This window comes from Hypomesus nipponensis, chromosome 9 (genome assembly GCF_054491055.1).
Source record: "Hypomesus nipponensis isolate SF chromosome 9, ASM5449105v1, whole genome shotgun sequence".
NCBI classification, from domain to species: Eukaryota; Metazoa; Chordata; class Actinopteri; order Osmeriformes; family Osmeridae; genus Hypomesus; species Hypomesus nipponensis.
This window is the reverse complement of record NC_140369.1, coordinates 14432572-14458082: the sequence shown is the minus strand read 5'-3', so window position 1 is coordinate 14458082 and position 25511 is coordinate 14432572. Positions and strand designations below refer to the sequence as shown.

Below are 25511 nucleotides of genomic sequence, written 5' to 3'. Positions count from 1 at the left end.
CAGAGTGGCCCCAGCTCTCTGTATTCAGACGTGTCTGCCATTGATCTCCCCTTTCAGATGACATATGCCTGCGCCCACGTATGTCAAAGATCTCATTAAAGCCCAAAAAGTCACAATGGGCCTCTTTAAAAGTACACTACCTGTCTCTCACCTACTCTCTACTGCTGTCGGCTCACTCTTGCTACCTATGCGTGTGTATGTGTTTCTGTGGAGCTGTGAGTTTGTGTGTGGGCATGAGTATATGCTGTTTGTGCACATACCGGAGAGTGCGTGTGTACGTGAGCGTGTGCGTGAGTGTGTGTGTCCGTGTGTGTGTCCACGAACGTGCGTGTGTGTGGGTGCGTGCGTAATGGACCAAAAGCCAGCAGCCTCTCCCAGCAGGCCGTGCCTCACTAGCGTGGAGGCCAGCGCGACGCTTGATTGTGCGTCTGCGCTGACAGCAGGGGACAGCCACGCAGACACATCTCGCCGCGGAATTTAATTAGGCCGTCCTCCCGGAGCCGACAGAGATGTGGGCTGGAGGAGAACAGGGGGAGGACGGTAGGAGGGGGCGCAGAGAAAGCGAGAGAGAGAGAGAGGTATCGATTCCCCTGGGGTTGAGGCGGGAGGCTGAGAAAAGAGTGCGTTTGGAATCGATGGTGAATTTCACATCTAATGAGACACCTGCATTCCCTTTGCCAGGCAAAAGGCCTTCAGAGCTCCAAATGGTCACATTTCTCTGCGTGCTTTTTACTCATAAATTCACTCCTCTGCAAACCAACAACTAATGGTGATCGACCCATCTCATGTTGAACACAAGCCATCTTTGTTCGGGACCACAAGCTTCTCCGCATTTAAGTTTCCTTTGAATACTTCCACTACCTCTAGAGAGTTACTAATCTGGCTCTACCATGTTCGACTATGGCTTCTCTTTGTCTTTCGTTGCAAGGGGCGCTGTCGTGTTTCCCATAACACGCCTCTTACATGCATCTTACACAACTGGGATTGTTTACCGCCAGACCAAGAGGGTACCGACGTGGGGAACATTTTAGTTTACAGGTCCATCCAAGAAATCCCCTTGGTCTAATGGTACAATACTATAGATGCTTAGGCTTAGGCCTGGGTTGGATGTCCCCCTCTGCTTGCTGTTGGGTTGATGAACCTGTGTGTCTCCACAGGGAAGGTGGTTCTAGGTCCGCCTCGTCTGTACCAGGATCTGCAGGAGCTCCAGCATGACCTGTCTGTCGTGGAGGAGGTCACGCTGCTGGTGGGAACGCTACAGGGAACATACCAGGTGACCAGCTGACCTCAACCACAGCCCTAACCACAACCTTAACCACGACCTCAACCACAACCTTAACCATAACCTCAACCGCAACCTTAACCACAACCTCAATCACAACCGTAATCACAACCTCAACCACAACCGTAACCGCAACCTCAACCGCAACCTTAATCACAGCCTCAACCACAGCCGTAACCCTGATCTAGAACATACAGGAGAGTGGGCTCTGAGGACTGGGGTTGAAGACCACTGCTGTAATGCACACACCCTGTGATTAACATCACATACAACAACTTATACGGACTTTACTCCATATTCCAAGCAAAGCATTCATGGAAATATTTCCTTTTCAATTAAATCACAACCATACCAACTATCGACTAACCCTTTAATTTTTTTGCATAAAAAACTACTTTGTATGCACAGTAAGCGTTTACTTTGAAGACCAATATTCACCTTGGGTTCAGTGTTGCAGAGTGTTGATGGCTTTCCATCCTGTAGAAATCTATTTTACCTCCCCTACTGTATGAGGCTTGTAAAACTCCACCTTGCTGCCTGGGAGAGATGCACAATGATAATGAAATGAAGCCTTCCCACAATAGAAGCACTCACACCACTCCTGGGAGGTGGACGCAGTGTGTGCTATACCACTAGTCACAGACAACACATAGCAAGTAGCTTTGCTGCAGACACACTGAACTGAAAGTCTGAATTACAGTTATAGGCCTCTCACGCTCACATCCACCAGCCTTCCTTCCTTTTTGCTTCCCTTCTTTATTTCCTTTCTTCCTTCCACCCGCACCTTTCTCCCTTCCTTCCTTCCTTCCTTCCTTCCTTCCTTCCTTCCTTCCTTCCTTCCTTCCTTCCTTCCTTCCTTCTTTCCTTCCTTCCTTCCATCCGTCCGTCCTCCCTCCCTCCCTCCCTTCCTTCCTTCCTTCCTTCCTTCCTTCCTTCCTTCCTTCCTTCCTTCCTTCCTTCCTTCCCTCCGTCCTTCCTTCCTTCCGTCCTTCCTTCCTTCCTTCCTTCCTTCCTTCCTTCCTTCCTTCCTTCCTTCCTTCCTTCCTTCCTTCCTTCCTTCCTTCCTTCCTTCCTTCCTTCCTTCCCTCCTCCCTTCCTCCCTTCCTCTCTTCCTCCCTTCTTCCTGCCTGTCCTTCCTCCCTCCCTCCATGGTCTAAAGACCTCTGCTGTAGCCAGCCTCCCACCCAACCCAGACGTCCCCCCCAAGGTCTCCAGCTACTGCAAATTAGCCATTTAAAACTCTTGCTCCAGTCTGACCTTCACAAACACAGCTCTTTGCTCCAAACTGCTTATGCTTGCAACTTGACAAATTATTAATGAAGCAGCTATTTCAAAATACCGGAGTATGTTGAAAGCCTATCGAGAAGGAGTTGCTGTCTCTGTACATAACCCTATCTTCAGTAAATGCATGTACTTCAGGGGAAACACTGCTAAACTAAAAGTTGGCAAATTATATAATGTAAAAAGTGTTATTGTGCAAAATGGAGAAGGGAGAGAAACAACAGAGACAGAATGAGTCGACAGTGACAGAAAGTTTGGGGAGGGAGGGGAGTTGGGTGGAGGGGGTGGGCGTTTGAAATTCCAAAAGATGATTTAAAATATGTAGTTCAAATGTGATCAAAGAACATCTATTGTACAAATGTTTCTGAAGTCATCAGTCGCTAAATGCTTGCATTTTCATCCTCTTCATATTCCCATGCTAACCGTGCCAGGGTACTGAGGATATCATTTGATATCTGAGTCTTCCACTCTGTCTCTTCCGCTCTCCATCCATAACATCTCTGTATTGCTCTCTCTCTCTCTCTCTCTCTCTCTCTCTCTCTCTCTCTCTCTCTCTCTCTCTCCCTCTCTCTCTCTCTCTCTCTCTCTCTCTCTCTCTCTCTCTCTCTCTCCCTCTCTCTCTCTGTTCCTCTCTCTCTCCCCACCCCTCCTTTTTTCTCTCCCACACACAATGTTATTCAAATCGGGACACATCCCCATAGTGTGCTGCATGCCAACACATAAACACAACCATACATAACAACCAAGCAGTGTCGTCTTCAACAATCACCCAAAAAGCTCTCAGTGTAATGGGTGCGGGGGACGGCGGAGGGGGAGTCTGAGGGGGGCGTGGCGGTGCCTGGTCCCTCTCCCTCTGTACCGAGGGTTGCACGTGGCCCTCAGTCTGAGAGCAGTGAGAGCAGCCAGAGCGCCGTCTCCACGGGCCCCTGCCTCAGCGTCAGACGGCGGCGGCGCTTCTAAACAGAACGACGATGTGGAGCCTAATAAAGAGAGAGGACGGTCGTTCTGCCTGGCTCATTGACTTCAGAAATGGATCGGATTCAAGCGGACCGTGGGGAGCGTGTGGTGGGTGGGAGGGAGGGAGGGAAGGAGGCGTAGGGCGCTGGTGCTCTAGATGTCATGTCTGAAGGTGTAAACGTGCCATAAGGGTTGATGCTGTGCTCTGCTCAGCACAGCATCTTCATGTAAGTGGCTGGAGAGCCATTTCAATAAAGAGCGTTGCACGATATCAAAACGCCACCACTGAATACAAAGTGATACTGAAGACAGATACTAATGCACAAGCTACGCTTCCCCTCCACGAGAAATATTCACAAACATCCTGGAAATATATATGACACGCAAAACGTAATGTCCCCAAACTAAAAGAATACATACAAATAAAATACAAAATCCTAGTCTGTTGCTGAGTCATCAAGTCTGCTGTTATTTGCATGGAAGAATGTGACAGAATAGTTGTGGTTCTGCTATTCCCTGTCCCTGACTTTGTTAATAGCATCCACTCATAGCTGTCAGCATCTTTAATTCTCACTTTATCTGTGTGTGTGTTTCTCTGTGTGTGTATTCCTGAATGTGTTCCTGTGTGTGTATTTCCTTGTATGCCCATGTGTGTGTGTGTGTGTGTGTGTTAGAACCTGAACACCACCGTAGCCCAGGACTGGTGTCTGGCCCTGCAGAGATTGATCCGGATGAAAGAGGAGCAGATCCAGAGCGCCAACAAATGCCGGCTACGCCTACAGGTGCCTGGGAAGCCCGACAAGTGAGTCCTACAGCGCGTGTGTGTGTGTGTGTGTGTGGTATTCCCTTGGTATTCTTACCATATTGCTATGTACACATGCAGGTTCCTGGGAGGCCTGGCAAGTGAGTTTTACTGTGTGTGTGTCTGTGTGGGTGTGTTTGTGTGTGTGTGTATGTGTGGACGTCCTGGGTCTTACTATATACACATGCCACTCAGAACAGACAGCTACCTACTGCATGCAGCAGTGCTGTACAGTAAGAACTATAAAAGGACTATACGAGCTCCACATATCATATACACTCCTCTGCGGGTGGGACTCCCCTGAGACCATACTTGTGAATCCACTAGTACTCCTTCTGTAGACTATACTACTGTGCTGTGCAAGGCTACCTATGCACACTAAAACATATAATTCCTATAGGATGTATGCATTTTTAATCAAGAACATAACAATAGAAAATTAAATAAAACAATTTTTTTCAGTTACATGGACATTTGACACACTCAAAATGAATAATGAGTTAACCTGGAATATATGTTTTAGCTATTAGTTTTCTGTGTACTTGACTAGTACAGTTGTTCCATTTGTGTACTATACCACTACATACCCACACCGTACAGTTTGACAAAACAACCCTTCCACTCAGCTCTACTCTAGTGTTATTCTCTGATCTGAAACGCTCTGACGCTGAGTAGATGAGAGGCGTTTGTCATGTCAGCCACGGCTGATGAAATAACACCCTCTATAATGGGGAGGGGCTGTCGCTCTGTGTCTCTCTCTGTCCCTCTCTCTGTCCCTTTCTCTCTCTCTCTGTCCTTCTCTCTCTCTCTCTCTCTCTCTCTCTCTCTCTCTCTCTCTCTCTCTCTGTCCCTCTCTCTCTCTGCCCTTCTCTCTCTCTGTCCCTCTCTCTCTGCCCTTCTCTCTCTCCGTCCCTCTCTCTTTCTCTGTCCCTCTCTCTTTCTGCCCCTCTCTCTCTATTTCTCTCTGTCCCTCTCTTTCTCTCTCTTTCCCTTTCTATCCCTCTCTTTCTGTCTCCTTCTGTCTCTCTCCCTCTCGTTCTGTCTCTATCTCTCTCTCTGTCACACTGCACTAAAACATAATAGCTGACAAGGTGGGTCATAATGTCTCCGCTCTCCCGCACTATGATGATGAAGCTTGCGCACCTTCACTCAGCCTACCTTAACGTGTCCTGGGGCTCAGCCAATAGGCTGCCAGAAGTTTTTCCCAGCCAATCACAAGTCCACATTACCCCCAGGAGCTCTGACAGAATAATCAAGAGCATTGTGCCCTGTTATTCCAGAACACGCTATTTCATGCTGGAGGTTTAATGTGTAACCGCTCTGGTGAAAGAACGGTCACTTAAATGGATGCTTTTGTGCTCCCTTTTCTCCTTAGAGAAGGCTAGTGTTTGACTGAAAGGTCACTTGGTGGTATGTAAGTGTGCAGATATAAAGAGGTTCTGATGGAGCCATGCGTGAGCCAGATGATTAGACAAAGCACAGTGTGAAGCTGGGGAGGACGGAGGAGAGGGAGATGCGATAACAGAGGGAGCCAAGCCCTTTCAGGGCTGCCACAGAAGAAAACAAAGGGGGAGGAGGAGGTGGACTAGCTGAGACAAAAGCAGAGACCTATAGATATTGGAGGAAAGAGCAGGGAAGCTGGGAAGGGCTGAGAATGGATGGAAGAATTTGTGTCAAAGAGAGAGAGAGACAGTGAAAGACTGACAGAGAGAGAGAGAGAGACTGACAGAGAGGGAGAGGGAGAGAGAGAGAGAGAGAGAGAGAGAGAGAGAGAGAGAGAGAGAGAGAGAGAGAGAGAGAGAGAGAAACTGACAGAGAGAGACAGTGAGAGACTGACAGAGAGAGAGAGAGAGAGAGAGAGAGAGACTGACAGAGAGAGACAGTGAGAGACTGACAGAGAGAGAGAGAGAGAGAGAGAGAGAGAGAGAGAGAGAGAGAGAGAGAGAGAGAGAGAGAGAGGCCCCTCTTTGCCACCACAAGGGGCCTCAGGGCCAATCTGCTTGCTCAGATGTTCCACAGAGCCAGATGTCTCTGTGCTCAGAAGACATCTCTCTGATGAGGATCACTCCAGTCTCAGTCCTGCAGATGATGATGGTGTCATCAGCAGTAATGTCGAACAGAATGTGTGTGTGTGTGTGTGTGTGTGCTTGTAGCTGTGTAGGAGGGTATTCTTTAGCTAGAATGGATGGATGTAGATGTGAGTGAGCAAAAAAGTGGGAATTGATGGAGAGGGATATAGAGAAAAAGAGAGAGAGAGAGAGAGAGAGAAGGGAGGGAGGGAGGGAGGTGAATTTTGAGACACAGAGAGAGAGAAACGAGAGAGAGGGATGAAGAAAGGGAGGGAGAGAAAATGCAGGGTTTAGGAGATAGTAAGCCAGGGGGGAGAGAAAGAGAGAGAGAGAGAGAGAGAGAGAGAGAGAGAGAGAGAGAGAGAGAGAGAGAGAGAGAGAGAGAGAGAGAGAGAGAGAGAGAGAGGTGGAGAGACAATCCTTTGATAGCAAGCCTGTTGAGGGCAGGCCTGGGTGGTGACGGGTGGCTGGACTGGCAGTGGCACTGCACCGCAGGGCTGGGGGGGGCTGGGGGGAGGTGACAGGTGGCACAGCAGGCATCCCAAGCCTTCTGACTCTACCCAGGGTGCACTGGTGGCAGATTGCAGCAGAGTAAAACCAGCAGATTGGCTCACAGGCATGCCTATTATCTCTCCTCTCTTTCTGTCTCTCTCTCTCTATCTTTATCATTTTCCCTTGTCTTTATCACTCCCTGGCTTAGATTTCCTATTTCAGTCACACACACACACACACACACACACACACACACAGCCATATCTGAGCTCTGTAGGCATGAGAGTGGGACAGCATGGCCTCCTCAACCCCAGTCTAGGAGTACTTCTTCTTTCAGCAGCACACACAGACACACACACACAAACTCAAACACACAAATGTTTAAACACACACACACACACACACACACAAACACACAGAAAGCACACTCATATTGACCTGCCAAGCCTCACACACACCCCGACCAGACTGACAATGTGTGGAGAATCTTTAACACTGCAGCCTACGTGACTGTCCCTCACCACTATCCCCTACCCTCAACCTCACCTTTCACTAACCAGCTACCCTCAACCTCACCTTTCACTAATCAGCTTCCCTCAACCTCACCTTTCACTAACCAGCTTCCCTCAACCTCACCTTTCACTAACCAGCTACCCTCAACCTCACCTTTAACTAACCAGCTACCCTCAACCTCACCTTTCACTAACCAGCTACCCTCAACCTCACCTTTCACTAACCAGCTTCCCTCAACCTCACCTTTCACTAACCAGCTTCCCTCAACCTCACCTTTCACTAACCAGCTTCCCTCAACCTCACCTTTCACTAACCAGCTACCCTCAACCTCACCACTATCCCCTTTCACTAACCAGCTACCCTCAACCTCACCTTTCACTAACCCTAACCCTCAACCTCACCACATGTCCCTTGGGCCTCCACTAATCCCCACAGACACACACTCAGGATAGAACACAACATGCCCTAATGTTCATGGCTGCCCTACTTTTATTTCTGTTTACTTGAACCGCTGCTTTGTGGACCATAGGTGACCTCTGACCCTGTGTGGTAGAGGAACATGTAGGTTAGCTTAGCCTCGCATGACCTCCTGGTACGTACATTCACTTGCTGGAGTGTGTCTACGACCTCTGACCTCTCTACTCTGTGGCTGGAGCGCTGGTTTGTGTGTGGGTGAGTGTGTGGATGTCTATATGTGTGTGACCTCTCCCAGTGTCTGAAGTATGCAGGCTTGTGTGTGTCTCTGTGTATGCTTGTATGTCTTTGTGTGTGTGTGTGTGTGTGTGTGTGTGCGTGTGTCTCTCTGTGTATGTCTCTGTGTGTGTGATCATCTCAGTGTTTGTAGTATAAATAAGTGTGTCTGACCTCTCCCGGTGTCTGGATGCTGGGTGGTGTGTCTGACCCTCTCATGGATGTGTCTGACCTCTGCGGTACTCCTCTGCTGACTTTGTGCATTCAGCCTCTCTCAGTTTCTGTGTGGTGTGTGTCAGGCTTTTTCTCTACCCTCAAACTTCTGTCCTCGTGCATGACATTGCTCTCCTTCCCTCCTGTCCTATCTTGTCCTCTCCTCTCCTGTCCTCTCCTATCCCTGGATAGTGTCTTTCCCTCAGCCCAGTGGGGCCCTGTGTGAGCTAGCCCTGGCAGGGCGCCATCAGAAGTGTTGTGGGTGATGAACCCTCTCCGTGTCCCCGCCTCTCCGCCGGCTCAGCAAAATTGCCGGTGCTGTATTTAAGTAGTGAAACGTCCAAATGACACCTATGAGTGAGAGCTCTGGTTTTTCAACATGCCGGAGAAGTTCAAGATCTTACTCAAACTGATTCTGTCCCTCACAGAGCTCCCTCTCTCTTTCCATGTCCCTTTCTTCCCCTTGTGTGTTTTTTCAATCTCCTCCTTCTTTTCATCTTCTTTCTTTCACCTTAGTCTAGCTGTCTTTCCTTCCCTTCTCTCTGTGCCTGAGTAGAATGAAATGTGGAGCAGAGAGCATGCAGCGATGACTGAAGCACAGTCCCTTACTGCACACCATTCTCCACTCCATTACCATCTAATGATGTTGAATTTGGATGTGAATGTCTTCTCTCTTGTGTGTGCATGTGTGGGTTTGTACAGTGTGTGTGTGTGTGTATAATGAGCTCACTGAATAGCCTCAGAGTAGACTGGAGACTTGCTTTGCGGCGAGTGGATGACTCAAAGCTCCTGTCTTGACGCATTCAGTCCAGTTGTTTCAAACTCACCTCTACACCCCTGAGCTGAGCTAACAGGGCCTCTCTGCTCGTGCTCTGTTGGAACTGCGGAGAGGAGAGAGAGAGAGAGAGAGAGAGAGAGAGAGAGAGAGAGAGAGAGAGAGAGAGAGAGAGAGAGAGAGAGAGAGAGAGAGAGAGAGAGGGAGAGAGGGAGAGAGAGGAAGTGTTGCACGACAGCGTACAACACAGATGTGCAAGGTTGCCACCAAAGGAGGAGGTTCGATCCGCTTATAGAGACAAGAGAAAGAAGACTGGGTTCCATTGAAGTGGAAGCGTCCTCAGCTGTGTGTGTGTGTGTGTTTCCAAGCGAATATTACTCACTCTCATGCCCTCATCTCTGCAAGTTGTCGTGACTTCACAGTGTCAGTACTTCTAGGGCCTCATTCGAATACATCATTCATTCATTTATTGAATCCTCTCCTCCCAGATTGTGTGTGTGTGAGGGTAAGGGTGCTGTACTTTGTCATAGCTACCATTCACCACAGTAAAGCTGCGCTCCAAGGTTTACTGCTCCTGTGTTCTCCTACATGTTTTGAAGCTCAGACATAAGAGATCAAACGGAGATGCGTCATACATAACAGATATATCAGATATAACAGTCAGTTATTTCATACATGTAACATATACAACTGAGATGCAACAGATTTAACACATGTATAACTGAGATTTAACACAGCTATAGGAGAGATATACCATAGATATAACTGATATGTAACACAGCTAAAGGAGAGATATGCCATAGATATGACTGATATGTAACACAGCTATAGGAGAGCTATACCATAGATATAACTGAGATGTAACATAGATATAACACTAACATATAGATCAGAGATATAACCGAGATAAAGCACTGATAGAGCAGAGATGTAACAAAGTTATAACAGAGCTGTGAGATAAAATTTATATATATATATATATATATATATGAAAATTAACAGATATTTAACATCCAGGCTTGTAAAACCTGGATCCAATCTGAATAGAGGCTATTCTTACCCCTGGAAATCCTCTCTTATATACAAAACAATGCTTCATGTAGTAAGACATGATAATCACATTAGTACAGTGATATTGAAAGGCACCGGTGGAGCTTAAGTCATAATCCTTTTTCTGTGTGTGACTGTTTGTGCGCATGCACATTGTGTGCGTGTGTTGTGTGTTGTGTGTGTGTGTGTTTATGTTCAGGTCTGGACGGCCAGTCTGTTTCATGGTGGTCTTCAACACACCCAGTCCCCTCAGTAAGATCTCCTGGGTCAACCGCCTTCACCTGGCCAAGGTGGCACAACGTGAGTACCTCGTCCAGCTCATTCAAAACAGGCTTTCGTGAAGGTGGTCTTGTACATGAGACTTTAATGTTTTAAACATGTAATTTGTGCTGTCACATTTACAACCCAAGCAGTGTCGGACATGATCTTGGTCCAGGTCATTGACATGGGGTGGTGAACATGTGTTGACCCATTCAGACAATTGTGTGTTGGGCTTGTTTTATACATGTTTACATGTGTTACACATGTAACGTGAACGGCTGATAATAGTGATGCACCAGCAGCACCTTGCAACATTCTTGTTCTTTTCTAGTTCTGGACTCCCCTCCCCTCCCCTCCCCTCCCCTCCCCTCCCCTCCCCTCCCCTCCCCTCCCCTCCCCTCCCCTCCCCTCCCCTCCCCTCCCCTCCCCTCCCCTCCCCTCCCCTCCCCTCCCCTCCCCTCCCCTCCCCTCCCCTCCCCTCCCCTCCTTCTCTACATTACTCTACTGTACTCTCCTCTCTTCCCCTAACCCTGCTCTATTATATTCCCCCCCCCCCTGCCCATGCCATTAGACCGCCCAAACTCTCCTTCATATCACTCACCCTCCACACTGCCTGTGTGTGTGTGTCTGAGTGCTACTCTTCCCCCCCTGCCAGCTAGTTTAGATTTCTGCCCAGTGTTTACGCAAGCGGTATTCCCAGAGGGCTCTGCTGCCTTGTGCTCTTGTACACAGATCTGTTGGGGCTTTCAAAGGGACGTCCTGGAACCGGGTCAAAACAAACCTGGACGTGAAATGACCGATTTTTTACAGATGAGCGGGCAGAGTTTGCGCGAAGCATCCTGTTGTTTTGCAGCCCGGGTTCCCGGGTGCCCGGGCAGTGAGCACTCTGGGCTGGGACTCCAGTCTAGTTCTGTCTGTGAGGGCGTCCAAGCTACAAGCTTCCTTCCCCGTTCTCTCTGCACTGAAGAGAGCAGCAGCTGAATGGATGTTCTCTCTGTGGCGTTCCACCTCTTGTCAGACAGGGTGTGGGTGTGCCCTGAATACACCAACCAGAAGGAACACATCTGTGAACTCTCCTGGAGAAACCTGAGTGTGTGTGTGTGTGTGTATCAAAGAGGTATCAGAGCAACCAGGCAAGTATAGGGGAACATATCCTCTGAAGCTGGCCTCCTCCTCCTCCCTCCACCAGCCTCACGCTGCCTGCCCCCTCCACCAGCCTCACACTGCCTCCTCCTCCCTCCACCAGCCTCACACTGCCTCCTCCTCCCTCCACCAGCCTCACACTGCCTCATCCTCCCTCCACCAGCCTCACACTGCCTCATCCTCCCTCCACCAGCCTCACACTGCCTCATCCTCCCTCCACCAGCCTCACACTGCCTCCCCCTCCCTTCACCAGCCTCACACTGCCTCCTCCTCCCTCCACCAGCCTCACACTGCCTCCCCCTCCCTTCACCAGCCTCACACTGCCTCCTCCTCCCTCCACCAGCCTCACACTGCCTCCTCCTCCCTCCACCAGCCTCACACTGCCTCCTCCTCCCTCCACCAGCCTCACACTGCCTCCTCCTCCCTCCACCAACCTCTCACTGCCTCCTCCTCCCTCCACCAGCCTCACACTGGGACACTGGAACACCAACACATTATTACCAACATATACATCTGCATACTTTACTGTACTGTGTAGATTATGTTATGTTAGAGGTGGTTTGGGAATTCACTTGTGTACAGAGAAATAGCTGTGCATCTTGCCAGCCTAATGTTCTACTGTGACAGAGTCCTCTTGGCCTAATAGATTATGAATGAGCTGAACTACAGGAGATCTGGGTTCAACGCAGGGTTAGTCTCATTGCACTTTGTAGAGAAGAAGGGCCGGGGACACAGCGTTGTCAAAGATGAGGTATGGTTTGTTTGGCTCGCAGCCTCAGTCTTCGCAGTCTTCAGTGGTTGCCAAGCACTATTTAGATATTACCCATGGATGTTTGGGAAAAATAAGCTGCTCTCCCAACAGTAACAACAATAACAGCCACAACAACAACAAGTCTCCCAAATGCCAAGCTCTGGCTAATAAACAAAAGCAGGTTATTGGAGTTTTTGTACAAGGATGAGGAGCAAAAAACAAATCTGTGCTGTCACTCTGGTATCAGTGGGCCCGCATCCCAGAATGCACCAGTGAGGCAGAGTGACAGCATATTTCCAGAGGCATTTTTGTGGAAACCTGACCAGCAACAGCTCGATTGTGCTTCTGTAGTATGGTATTTGTCTGCTTACCAGGCTGTCTGTCTGTCTTACTTTCTGTCTGGTCTACTCTCTCTCTCTCTCTCTCTCTCTCTCTCTCTCTCTCTCTCTCTCTCTCTCTTTCTCTCTCTCTCTCTCTCTCTCTCTCACTCTCTCTCTATCTCTCTCTCTCTCTCTCTCTTTTCTTCCTGCCTGTCTCTCTGCCCATCTGTCTGCCCGTCTGCCTGTCTGCATTTTGGTATGCTTATTTGATTGGTTTTCTGACCGTTCACACTAGCAACAGAAAGATAGAAACCTCCATGCGACACACTGGGACCGAGGTAAAAGAAAATGAGACATGCCAGCGTTGATTCCCCGGCTGCGCCCACAACAGCGCCCAACACCATCCCGTTCAGGATGTCAATTACATGTTAATTGCATTACACCCACACTTTGCCTTCCCATTTAACCAAATGTAATTACCATAAGGGAGTTGTTGATGCAATTTCACGGATGGCCTGCTGTCAGTGGGACTCTGCCACCATGCCGACCCGCTACAGGGCCAGCACCATGGCTCTCTGGGGATGCCAAACACCAACTCAGCAGTTCAGGGCCACTGAGTCCAAACCTGTTGGTTGTGTAGGAGGACAGCGCTCCCCTGAAGCCCCCACCCCCCCCCCCAGAACAACCAGTGCCTTCAAATGTGCTGGTGCTGGATTGCAGGGAGAGATTCAACTTCGCGACAGGAGGGAAATAGGTGTAGCTCAGGGTTCAGCTTTTACCTGCTGATCAAGAGGTCCCTGGTTCAAACCCCCTCCCAATCGTATGTCTCTTTGGATAAATGCATCCACTAAGTGAATGCAATGTTACATCGCAAATCTCAATTCTTAGCTTCTCCTCCTTGTAATGAGGTTTGTCCTTCTGCCCAGATACCATGCTATCCCTCAGGTGAACTCCTCCGCTCTCACACTTCTGAATATACGGAAACACTCGACCAGACCAATGCTGCACTCTCCTCTGTGTGCTTCAGGTCACTGTGATTCCACATGCATCCACTGTTATCCTGGCTTGTGAATTTTGTGGCTCCCTACATCCTGGCACTTAGTCTTGGATATGAACGCACTTCCTGGAAACTGTGCCAGACTTGGAGAAGAAAGTTGCTATGCTGTGGAGGTGTTGGATGGCAGAGAGGTTTTACATGATAGAATACGGAGGGTGTTAGCGGCGCTGGAGAAGCGATGCCTTAAATAAACACCATTTGTCACTTTGTGACCACGTGGCGTTGCTATGAGCCTTTGGAATCGAGAGAGAGACAGAGAGAGAGCGAGAGAGACAGAGAGGGAGAGACAGAGTGTGTGAGAGAGAGAGACAGAGATACACAGCGAGTGACAGACAAGAGAGAGAGGGGGAGAGACAGACAAACAGAGACAGACAGAGGGAGAGAGACACAAAGAGGGTGAGAGGAGGAGAGACACATTAGTGAGACACGTCCCACAGTTCAACTGACGCAGCTCTGGGATCCATTAAGAAGACTGGCTGCATTAGAATGTGTCACTGCATCTTGTCTGCCCTCCGTCAGCCCCCACTGCTTCTGAAGGGCTCTCCATATCATAGCCAGAAGAATCACCTAATTAATGGGTTGATTCTGCTGCAAATTAATTGCTTTTCCATCGTCTGGGATGGAGGTTTCTGTCAGCCTGGGCTAAGACTGCTGATTGGACGACCCACAACGGAGACCAGACGTGAGAGATTGGAGTCTGGGCGGGGGAATTGATGGGGGCCAGGCAGAGAGAGAAATAAATGGAGAGAGAGAGAGAGATGGAGTGACAGTGCGACATGAGGGAAGGAGATGGAGCGATAGAGGGTTGGGAGAAGAGAGGGAGAAAGCGAGCGAGAGAAAGTGGCAAACCCCCCCAAAAAGGAGGTGAGCAAAGAAAGGATGATTGAGACAAGCAATCAGCCACTCCGCAGGGAGCGGAGGGATGCAGGGGGCTGTTGCCCAGGGTTTGGCTGCTACCTCTAAGTGGCTCAGACTCTGCCCTCTCCACTAGGAGAATCAATAGACTCTACTCCCCAGAAGTAGGAGTACCAGAGCAGGCATAGTCCCCTGCACCCCCTCTTAATCCTGTGTGGTCACCCAGATCTCCAGTCCTAACTGGAGCTGTGTGTGGTCGTGGCACTGGTAGCCACGACTAGTAGCAGTGTACTGTAGAGAACAATCTATTGGCCTATGCATCTATCTGTCTTGTCAGTCTGGAGTAGAACCTAGTCGTACAGTCGAATACAGTAGAGTACGGAAGAGTACAGTGAAGTTGTTGAGCTGAAGCCGAACAGAACGGGATGTGGTCGGTGGAATCTCCAAGAAACATCTGATCCGCCTCCCCTCGTCGGAACGTTTGTTTCGTCCTCTCCCACGGTTGTTATGGCAACCGCAATCACAGAACCCACAGTGGTCCTGCAGCATAAGCAGCCGTCACATGCCCCACAAACGGCTCGGCGTTCTGCCGCAGTGACACAGCCACTGTGTTTAAGTCAAACACACAAACGGATCTGTGTTTGACAGAAGGGACGGGTGGCGGACGTCGTATTCACAAGGAGAGTGCAATTTTCTCTGAGCTTGTGCAATTAATCTGTCAGAAAAGGGAAGATTATCTGAACATCTCACTGCGCTCAAATGTGGGAAATGTTTGTGAGGAGTAAACATTATCACAAATTTAATTAGCAAATTCCACTCAAGCATTGATCCAGAGAAAATATCAATTGCGCCGGGTGTGTGTAATGAGTATATAACATTGCCCTTTGTGTCGGAGGTCTGATAGACATTGGAAATGAATCTTCATCAGCTAAAGGCTTCAAACATCAGGCTGATTTGAATATCGAAGCAGCAGAATGTTCCGGCTCCCGTCCTTAACTGTTTCCATCCACTTTTTGTCATCTGATTTCTGACACTGTATTGTCATTCACTGATTACAAAGCATATCACTGTCATAGCCTTCCACCTGGTAAAAGCTGAACACCGAAATACTGTTAGCACTACGCAGCTCTGATCCCTGATCCTTCTGTTGTACTTTCTGTACATCGCTTTGGATAAACGCGTAAATTAATGAAACTTTTAAAATACAGGCTGAGGCTACAGAATCAACGGGGTGGACGGTTGAGGGTATAAAAGGAAGGGGAAATTAACTCCGGCATATGAAATTCACTTTTGAAGTAAAAACTCTGGACTGGAAGTGAACCTCCGTAAACTATGTCTGTCATAGAAGATGTCAGCCCTCATGAACACCCTGACTTCGATTGATGGCAGTGGGAAGAAGGATGTCAAGTGTTACTGCCCATGGTGTAGCAGCAGCCCCTGTCATAAATGAGCCTTCGACACTGCCAAGGTTGGAGATGATTTCATACATTTCGAAAATAGTACATCGCTCCGAAACGTTTCTGTGTTTTGTTATATCGTGGACCGTGAGTTGAGCTAAGCAAATGGGTTTTTACCAAGGATAACTTGGCGCTGATCAACCTTCCAGGTAATGTCAGGGTTTATATCCGCTTGTAGGGTTTGAGAGAGCGAGACGAAGGAAGGCAGAAAGCGAGAGTGTGACACAGACACAGAAAGAGAATGTGTGTGAGAGAGGTGGAAAGTGAGAGAGAGAGAGAGAGAGAGAGAGAGAGAGAGAGAGAGAGAGAGACAGAGAGACAGAGAGAGAGAGAGAGAGAGAGAGAGAGAGAGAGAGAGAGAGAGAGAGAGAGAGAGATTGAAAGTGAGAGTGGGATGGAGGGAGCTCTTGGCTGTGAAACACTTGATAGCTTCCCTGTATGTGCAAGGGTGAGGGGGTCTTATGCTAATGGATGCATTAACTGTGCTTCATTAGTGACTTGGCCCAATTGCGTGTGTGGGTGTGTGTGCGTGCGCATGTGTTTGAGTCAGAATGCATCAGAGGCAGCTCGGAAGTGTGGAAACGATATTCATTTATCCATTTCATAATTCCAACATGAATGGAATCTCAGTGATCCTAGTATGGGGGGTGTTTGCAGGTGACTTGCCTTTTTCCCCCTCTGTTTGTGGCTCTGGAAAGCCCAATTATCCATCATTAACACAGTGTTAGGGCTGAGGGTGAAGGCTAGTGTTCTTTAGCAGTACACTACTCTCCTCCCTGATTACATATACCTCCTCCTCTTCATCATCGTATCGTATCTCCACTTTCTTGTCCTTTCCTTTCTCATCCTCTCCTTCATTCTCTCCTCTCCCCTCTTAGTCCTCGACTCTCCCTCCTTTCTCCTCCTCCACATCCTTTTTCTTTTCCCCCACCTCCTCCTCATTTTCTTCCTCCTCTCCCTTCTTCTTCCTTTTCCTTCTCATCCTCCTTCTCCTGTCCCCCCTCCACCAGCCTTCTCTTCTCCTCTTGAGTCTTCTTTCCTTCTCACCTTCTTCTTCCACCCACTTCTTCATTCCCCTTCGTCTTAGGTTCACTCAGGTTGAGGCTTGCTCAGGTATTTAATAACAACTCGCCCTGCCCACCTCCAGGACTACTGCTTCTCTGACCCCACAATCACCAGAAAACCCAGCTCACCACACTGCTATCAATGCTAATTGAATAATTAGCCATAGAAAGTCGCTGAGCGCTCAGGTGCATAGGAAAGCAGCGAACCTGATGACCCTGGTGGACCAGTTACTGGCAATCCGCCTCAATTACAGCTTTTTAATAAGTCTGTACGGGCCTCACAGGGCTGGCGCTGAGGCATTCAGCGCAAAGGCCAGCCCCAAAGATATATAATTGAGGATCCAGCTGCAGCTATGAAGACCCGTCTGCCTCCAAAGAGAAAACAAGCGATGTCTCAGCCGTTAATGTTCCACATGACTCTGAGGAAGCAGAGGTTTGGGAGCCACACTCGGGGGACAGGGTCGGTCTTAAAGAAACACTTTGGGAGTTTGAGTTCAGGATGTGTTTGTGTTTCAGATGCTAAACTAATGAATAGGAAAGATGCATCTGTGTACTCCTACTCCTACCATTGTCAGAAGATGATGGGGTTTGTTTGGTACAAACAGTCTGACAGATCACATTACCCTCTTTTAATCCTGTTATGGCTCGTAGTTGGATACAAAGTTGTTGTTCTTTGTGTTTTTTGAATGGGATGATCAACCATGTTCTACAACGTTCACAGCAAAACTGCTTGTTCATAGATGACCTCGCTCAGAGGAATTGTTGGTTTAGAGACCACTATGTGCGTGTCTGGTAAACTTTGAATGTTTTGTTATTCCTTATTTAAGTGGATTGTGGTCTTTGTGTGCCTCTGCACCCTTGTTTTCAGTTTACAAGGCAACTGACATTACTTTGAACAAAAACAAATTATATCATTCTCCTGACAAATCTTTGACGTCAAAAAAGATTTGCCTCTAGGCCTAATTCTCAATGTGCATGTCACAAAGACAGTCAAGGTTGACCAATACTTCTGTTAGGTTGCAAAACTAGACACAATGAAATACATTATTCTTAGATGTACCAATGTGCCAATTGACAGAGTTTTTCTTTGGGCTATTGTCAGTTTCTCCTGACCTTGCATGTGTCAGTCTCATCTTTTCTAATGGAAAGCATTTCTTACAAAGAGCATCAATCTGAAGATAAGCACAATTAAATCGTGACTATTAGCCGTTCTTTGGGAATAGCGTTATGCCTCACTAATGCGGTAACAAAGTTATTATTGGACGTTAGCATGCTACTCTGCAAATGCCATAGTTACAGTTTATAAGAGTCCTGTTCAAATGGCTACATTTCTAGCTTTTGTTCCAGCATGGAAAGTTGGCCTTAAGTATTGCAACCTTTTGAGATTCCTCTTCCTGCAAATTGACTGTTGTATGTGTGTGTGTGTGTGTGCTGTACAAGTCTGGTTAAGTGACATCCAGCTCGAGTGTTATGTGTCGGTGAGACTAAACTCGGCTAATTGGCCCTTAAATCTCTCTTATACCTACTCGGGAACACCGAAGTGACTCGAGAAGAACTGGCCTTTCCTGTCTTTTTTTAAACCAACCCCCCCCCCCCCCCCCTTTTCATGTTTTTAACTCACTGCAAGATAACTGCTTGGAAAATAGCTACTGATATTTACTTCAGCACGTGGCCTACTGCGTTTGATATATTCAGTCGACCCAGGGAGTAAATTAAGACAAGCTGTTTGATTGCATACACAGTTGCGTTTCAGTAAATCGCGATCGACAATTACAAAATTACTTAATGGAATGTTGGCAGATTGGCGAAGAGCGGAGTAAGCACACCTGTTGTCATGCTAAGAGACGCGTTCTCCATGGGAGAGTGGCAGATGGATTTAGTATTTTTTACCTTTATTAACTCAAATCCTGCGCTTCTCCTCGCTCACGCAGCGGTGGACCCTGGCTGTTGTTTTGAATATATAATCTCATTAGCGTCGCCTTAATCAGCACTGGGGTCTGGTGTAGGCCGAGTTGACTAACCTCTCCTCTAGCCGGCGACTTGGGGCTGATTACCGAGCCCCACACCGAGGCTGATCTGCTATTCCTGTCTCACCTGCGAGGTGTAGGCCTAATGTCTGTTTTTCAAACACTGGTTTGTTTGCGCTCTGTGTGGTCGGATATGATAATACACAAATTGGACAGAGAAAATATATTTCCCTTGAATAGACTAAAATTCTTGTTCAGAGATAGGCATTTATTTATCTTGTTTTTTTTTTGTCACAGTCAAGCAATTTCTGAACACAATCTAATTTCTGAGGACGCCAAGTGCGCAACTGTGACAGAAAGAAAATTACACTACAGGCATGTGCTCAACAACCTTAAACAGCAAACTCTTAATATAATCTCTCTGTCTCTCTCTTTCTACCACTTTCCTCCCTCTCCTCACTTTGTCATTCTCTCCTTTTCCCTCTCCTGTCTTCTGTTATAGGAGAAGAGAACTCACCAGGCTGGTTCTGTGCTGAAGATGTGGAGAAGACCATGGATGCATTCAGGTGCCCCCTGCTTGCCTGCCGCGTGCCTGTGTTTGCGACCAAAACTCCAGAAAGGAAGGTGAGATGCTCAGAGACTTCAGCAGTGGTTTATCACTACTCCATACATATAGGCACATTTTTCTCCTATTGTTTCCAATGCAACTTCCTGTGTATTTTTGCAGTCCAATTAGCTTGAGACCACTGCAAATTGAAACCAATCGTGGGTCAACTACTATTTGAGAATACTGCCAAGTTCTGCCGATAGTCCAGTGTCCTTGATTTGTCTTACCCAAAGCCTTAACAACCAATGGATGAAGCCCCGGAGAGCCAATTGTGGGCCAGTTTAAACTTGCCTCCATTTTGTTCAGAGACTGTCAAGTTATTGATCTGGGTAATTGACCTAGGCCTACATCAGATCCCAGTAGACACTTAACTGATAATGGCCAGGTTTCTCAGATTCGTTAAGAAGCTCTTAACGCTAAGAGCTTCTTAAGAACGTTTGAAGAGCGCTCTAGAACACTCTTAGAACACTCTTAAGAAGCTCTTAGCGTTAAGAGCTTCTTAACGAATCTGGGAAACCCAGCCAATGGCTGTGACACAAACGTTTTTAGTTGTTTTAATGAAGATAAATCATGTTTCTAATCTTAATTGTTGACTGGTGTGTGTCCAAAAGGCTGCTTCTGAAAGGTAGCATGTCTCAAGAGGTAAACAAACGGCTCGGATTCCTGAAAGCTCAGCCCAAATACTTTTTGTACTCACAGTACATCCCTCATACTGTAGGTTTTCCCATTCACTTCAATTCTCATATACTTGCGCTAAATCTCTTAATGAGTATTTAGACAGAAAAGGTACAAGAAAGGTGACAAGCTTTATAAACAGCGAGCACGATTATTTTGTAATTAAACACAGATGTCATCGTCCATCAAGGTAGTTCAGAGTGCAGCAGCAGTGACCTCAACAGCTCAAAATACTACGGTCCAAGATATGATCTCACTCAAGCAATACTGGACTGTAGGAGCTTACAAGGTGACACTGCCCCCCCCACATCCCAGCCCCCCCTACCCCCACAGACATCCAAGCCCCACCCCCCTTCCCCCGCATCCCAGCCCACACCCTTCCCGCACCTGGGCTAAAGCTGGCTGGAGAATGGCGATCGATAAAGACTGTTAAGACTTTAGGAGCCTCTCATGGATCAAATGGCAAACTCAGGTGAGAGACAGACTAAAAGGTTTTTCAGGAGTCAGTCAAAAAGGTATAAAATCAATTTTGCCAGGCTGGGAAGATGATATTTCCAACTACTTTCCCAGCGATAATGCGGTTAGGGGGGCCTGGCTATGGAAGTCGGATAGAGGGAAGCCAAATTACCAAGGCGACAAGGGGAGGATGTTATGAAGTGATCATGCAATTACCTTAATGGCCGTGCTACACCCAAGCATAAATCAATGCTGCCGTCATTAGATAAAGATCTCACACACAAACTGATAGTCTGGATGCCATGTGGTCTTAGGGAGAGAGGGAGAGAGAGAGGGAGAGGTGAGAAGGGAGAGAGGGAGGGAGAGGGAAAGAGAAAGAGGTGCAAATGGAGGGCAGGGGAAAGAGATGTTGGGGGGTGAAGTTCATACCTGAAGAGGAGAGCATGGGAGAGAGAGAGAGAGAGAGAGAGAGAGAGAGAGAGAGAGAGAGAGAGAGACAGAGACAGAGAGAGAGAGAGAGAGAGAGAGAGAGAGAGAGAGAGAGAGAGAGAGAGAGAGAGAGAGAGAGAGAGAGAGAGAGAGAGAGAGAGAGAGAGAGAGAGAGAGGGAGAGAGAGAGAGAGAGAGAGAGAGAGAGAGAGAGAGAGATGGGGAGGAAAGAGATGCATAACCAAAAATAATAACCAAAATATTACCCCAAGTTTTTTAGCGGGCGGAAGTCTCTCCAAGGACATAGTGGTTCTTCCTGCTGAAGTGTGCTCCACCTGCTGTGAGGGCTGGCCAAGGCAATTAATGGATTTGGAGCGGGCAGGAGCACGAGGGAACCCTCTGAGGGGCTTGCTCGTATCCGCGGTTTTCGAACACAAACAAATGAGACACCTGAGTATGCCAGGGAAGGGCCTCTGCAACCGTGGCCGTCACGAGCACGGCTAACCGTGAAATTGGCCTTCAGACCCGAGCTCCTCACGGCTGCACAGACATTTGGAGCCTGTTACCACGAGAGACTACATTTTGACTTTCTGATTAATGCGCGCGTGTCTCGTCATACTCCCGGGGTGGGGATAGCTCGGTGGTTTGGGCTTTTGCCTGCAGATCGCAAGGTTGCAGGTTCAAATTCCCCCACTGAACTGTACCTAGGTTTGGATAATAGCATCTGTTAACAAAATACTGTATTATTACTATTATTATGGTCTGTGTGCACATGCAATATTCATGTTTGTGTGCTATAAGATAAGGAGACAGAGGCCTGAGTTAAAGGGAGTTGAGCTGAATGTGTTTCTTTCTTTGCCTAAAGAGTAGGCAGCCTTAGAGGGAGAGACTCTAAGTCTTTCATGCAGTGCTGTCTGTGATTAGAAGCTTAATCCTGCAGCAGCCACTCTCTCCTCCTTCCCTCCTTCGTTCCATCTCTCTCTCTCTCTCTCTCTCTCTCTCTCTCTCTCTCTCTCTCTTTCCCTTCTCTCCAGCAGTGCCTCAGCCACTGTCACTGAGCTTCTCTCTCTCTGTCACTGAGCTGCACAGGCCTCAGCGTGCCAAGCTCCCCAACATCTCTCTCCTCGGTCTTGCTTGGCAGTCTCAGTTACAGTGAGGAGATGGGGGGGCAGAGAGAGAGAGAGAGAGAGAGAGAGAGACGGAGTGAGAGGGAGAGAAAACAAGTCCAGATTAAAAGCGATGTGGCTGGCCGAGAGGGCTGGAGCAGAGACGTTTCCAACTGAAAATACATCTTGGAACGCAGTGTAGCATGAGCCCCATGCACGGGTCACCTGAGGGAGTGGAACCTGATCCTGTGCACTCGCCTACTCCTGCACTGCACTCTGGGAGATGAAGAGGGCTTCTGGGCAAACTCATTAGACTCCAGAGATAACCCTTATCACAAAACTGTGTTGAAAGAGATCAGGATGGGTTAACCGACATGCAGAAATGCACACACATGCATGCACACGCACACAGACATGCGTACAGCACAAGCACACAAACACACACCCACACACACACTTCACCATTATTCTCCTCACGGACAAGGCTTCTAAGCAGCAGCTGTCTTCATTAATACTCCACAACTCAGAGACCCCACAATGTTCAGGGACATCGAAACCTGTCAACGGCTGTGTGCCTCCAGCCTTAATAAGCTGTATGTTCAGCTGGGCTTGCTATTCATGTAGAATAAGCTGCATAGCATCTGAAATAAACTATACTACAGCCCCACAGTACTGGCAATAGGAAATCAGGTCACACCTGAGGTCTGTGTGGCAGTTCTGCTCCAAGCACCTTCCTCCCTCTCCTCTGCCTCTCCCTCTGTGGTTCCCCTTCACTCGGTCCCACCCGCTCTCCCTCCATCCTATCCTCCTCTCCCGTGTAGATCTGAACATCCTAGTCATCATTTACATCGTTATCATCATCATTTACTTCCTCTGCTACGCATCCTTCCCCCCACTTCCACGCCACCTCCCCCTACACTACACTGGCACGCAAAGCGCAGGGGGTTTCGGGTGACGATGTCTCGCGGCCGTAGCGTCAGAGCGAGGCTCCGCGCTCACGACACGCATCTCACGGGGGGAGACCTGCAGTGTGGCGTCGGTGCCGTAGCGCGCTTGTCTCTCCATGTGTTGTCCTCTGTGAGCCTCTCCTGTCTCCATCTCTCTGACCTTCCTCGGAGCCCTTCTCGGCTGGGGTGGAGGCCCGTCGGTTTTTGACGCCCGACCGCGTTGGGAAGGGAGGAGCTGTCGTGTCTTTCCCTCACAGACTCGCCGAATCACAAACACTCGACGCGTCTCTTCTCCTCTGCGACACATTTTCTGTTTCCCTCTTTTCCTTTGGTGTTGAACGCCTCCTCCTCCTCCTCTTCCTCCTCCCACTCCTCCCAATCTTCTGCACCTCACCAGAGCTTTCCCGACAGCAAAGCTACAAAGAGAGAGGAAAACCAGAGGAGATGTTTCCAGTCCGCGTTTATGTAGCATTAGGCGTGGAGGGAGATGGTAAGGGCTGAGAGGCAAGGGCCTCTTATAACACCTTCAGGGATTTCATCATGTATGCTTTGAAGTGAAGAATGACAAGCAGGAAAAAAGGGGTTTGGGCTGCATCAGGGGTTAGACTCTTTTTTTTTCTCTCTTTCTCTTTCTCTCTTTTTTCTCTCCTCTCTCTCTCTCTTTCTCTCTCTTTTCCCTCCCTGTTGAGCGGATTATCTCCAGTGCTCAGAGAGGAGAGAGGCTGCTTGCATCCTTGCATAACGCCTTTGTTTAGTTCACACGGATCACTGTTCCTGGTTCAGGTCGCTTCAGCCCATTAGGAAGACATTTCGTACAGGCAGGTCGTTCTCAGGTGGGGCTGTATTAGACCTGGTCACTGAGGTTGTGGACATCATTGTGGTAGTATTTGTGTGTGTTGTGGGGTTTGCATGTATGCGCGCTCGTGTGTGTTTGTGTACCGTTGCTTGGCATGTGTGTGTGCGTTATTGATTTATGTAGGGCATGTTGAGTGTTTTCCTCTAATCTCATCCCTGTCCCTTGATGGCTGGAGAGAGAGAGAGTGTTGGGCTGGCCTGGGAGGAGTGACTGGGCGAGCAGGAAATGAGCTGCTTGAGTGACATCTCTGGCACCAGAGAACATGTTGACAGGTCTTTTTATAGACAGGGGATTTTTTTCGGGGTGGGCTTCGGATTTGCAAGAATACTGCTTCAAAGTTGTCACAGCCCGCAGCGAGACAGGATGTGTGGACGCGTGTTTGAGTATGAGGTTTTGTGTGCACGTGTGTTTTGTGGACGCGGGCGCGCGCTCGTGTGTGTGTGTGTGTGTGTGTGATGTCGCGCATCCCATCTCATATGATGGGTCCACGAAATATGGATCAAAAAAAGAGATGAAGGGAAAGAAAGGTGCTCTCTCCCCCTTCAGACTGATGCAACACTTTTGATTTGTCTTTTTTTTTACCCCATCATGTTTTTTTGGGAGGAGGGAGGGGGTAAGGTCGTCAATATGGTACCTTACGCAATCTCTCTCTCTCTCTCTCTCTCTCTCTCTCTCTCTCTCTCTCTCTCTCTCTCTCTCTCTCTCTCTCTCTCTCTCTCTCTCTCTCTCTCTGTCTGTCTGGTCATTCTTCTCACGAAGGTTGTTTTATTCATGTTCTACCTGAGCCCTCTGTGACATTGCTTGTAAAAAGGGCAATACAAATACATTTTGATTTGATTTGATACCGAGCAGCTGATCTCCAACTCCTTCTCTCTGATTTGTGGATAACAGATGCCACGGCATGGATTAAAAAGCTCTCCCCTCCACTCAGTTTCAGCAGGTTGTACAAGCTTATACAAGCCCCCGCCTCCTCTCCCCAACCATACCCCCTGGCAAACACAAACACGCAAACAGCAGGCTACCCAAGTGCCCACACGCCTGTTAGAAAAGAGCCACGTTCTGGCGGCCATGTTTCCCAGACCTCGTCAAAGGCTTTGCCTTTTATTAATTGTTTGAGCCGTACTCTCCTAAGCACCGGTGTCTCCCAGGGCCTAACAAATTAATTAAGGAAGCACTATGGATTGAGTGTGTGGGTGTGTAGGAGGGAGGGTTCATTCCAAGTTGCCCTAATCCATCTCTGGTTTATCCAGTTTGTGTGGGTCCCTCTGAGCTTGACTCCCAGCCTTGGAGCAGGACACATCTCCCCTCACAGACAGCCTCTGCTCATCCCCTCTCCGGTTCAAGCAGGGGGAAGAGGCAGGGCCGGGTGTCTTCAGCTTAAGGCGATACAGCAGGAAGTGTCAATCTGATTACTGGGCGTGTGTGTAGCCGGATCAC

At 48.4% G+C, this 25511-nt stretch overlaps 1 protein-coding gene across 1 annotated transcript in view; it reads left to right on the top strand.

Moving 5' to 3' along the window:
* The window catches only part of arhgef10la (Rho guanine nucleotide exchange factor (GEF) 10-like a), a 94206-nt gene that overhangs the window by 35355 nt on the left and 33340 nt on the right, over positions 1-25511 (top strand). Inside the window, exons 17-20 of the mRNA XM_084705752.1 lie at positions 1158-1273; positions 4195-4322; positions 10324-10424; positions 19502-19623. Coding sequence (XP_084561878.1) covers positions 1158-1273; positions 4195-4322; positions 10324-10424; positions 19502-19623 — 467 coding nt within the window. The remainder of the gene's footprint in view (positions 1-1157; positions 1274-4194; positions 4323-10323; positions 10425-19501; positions 19624-25511) is intronic.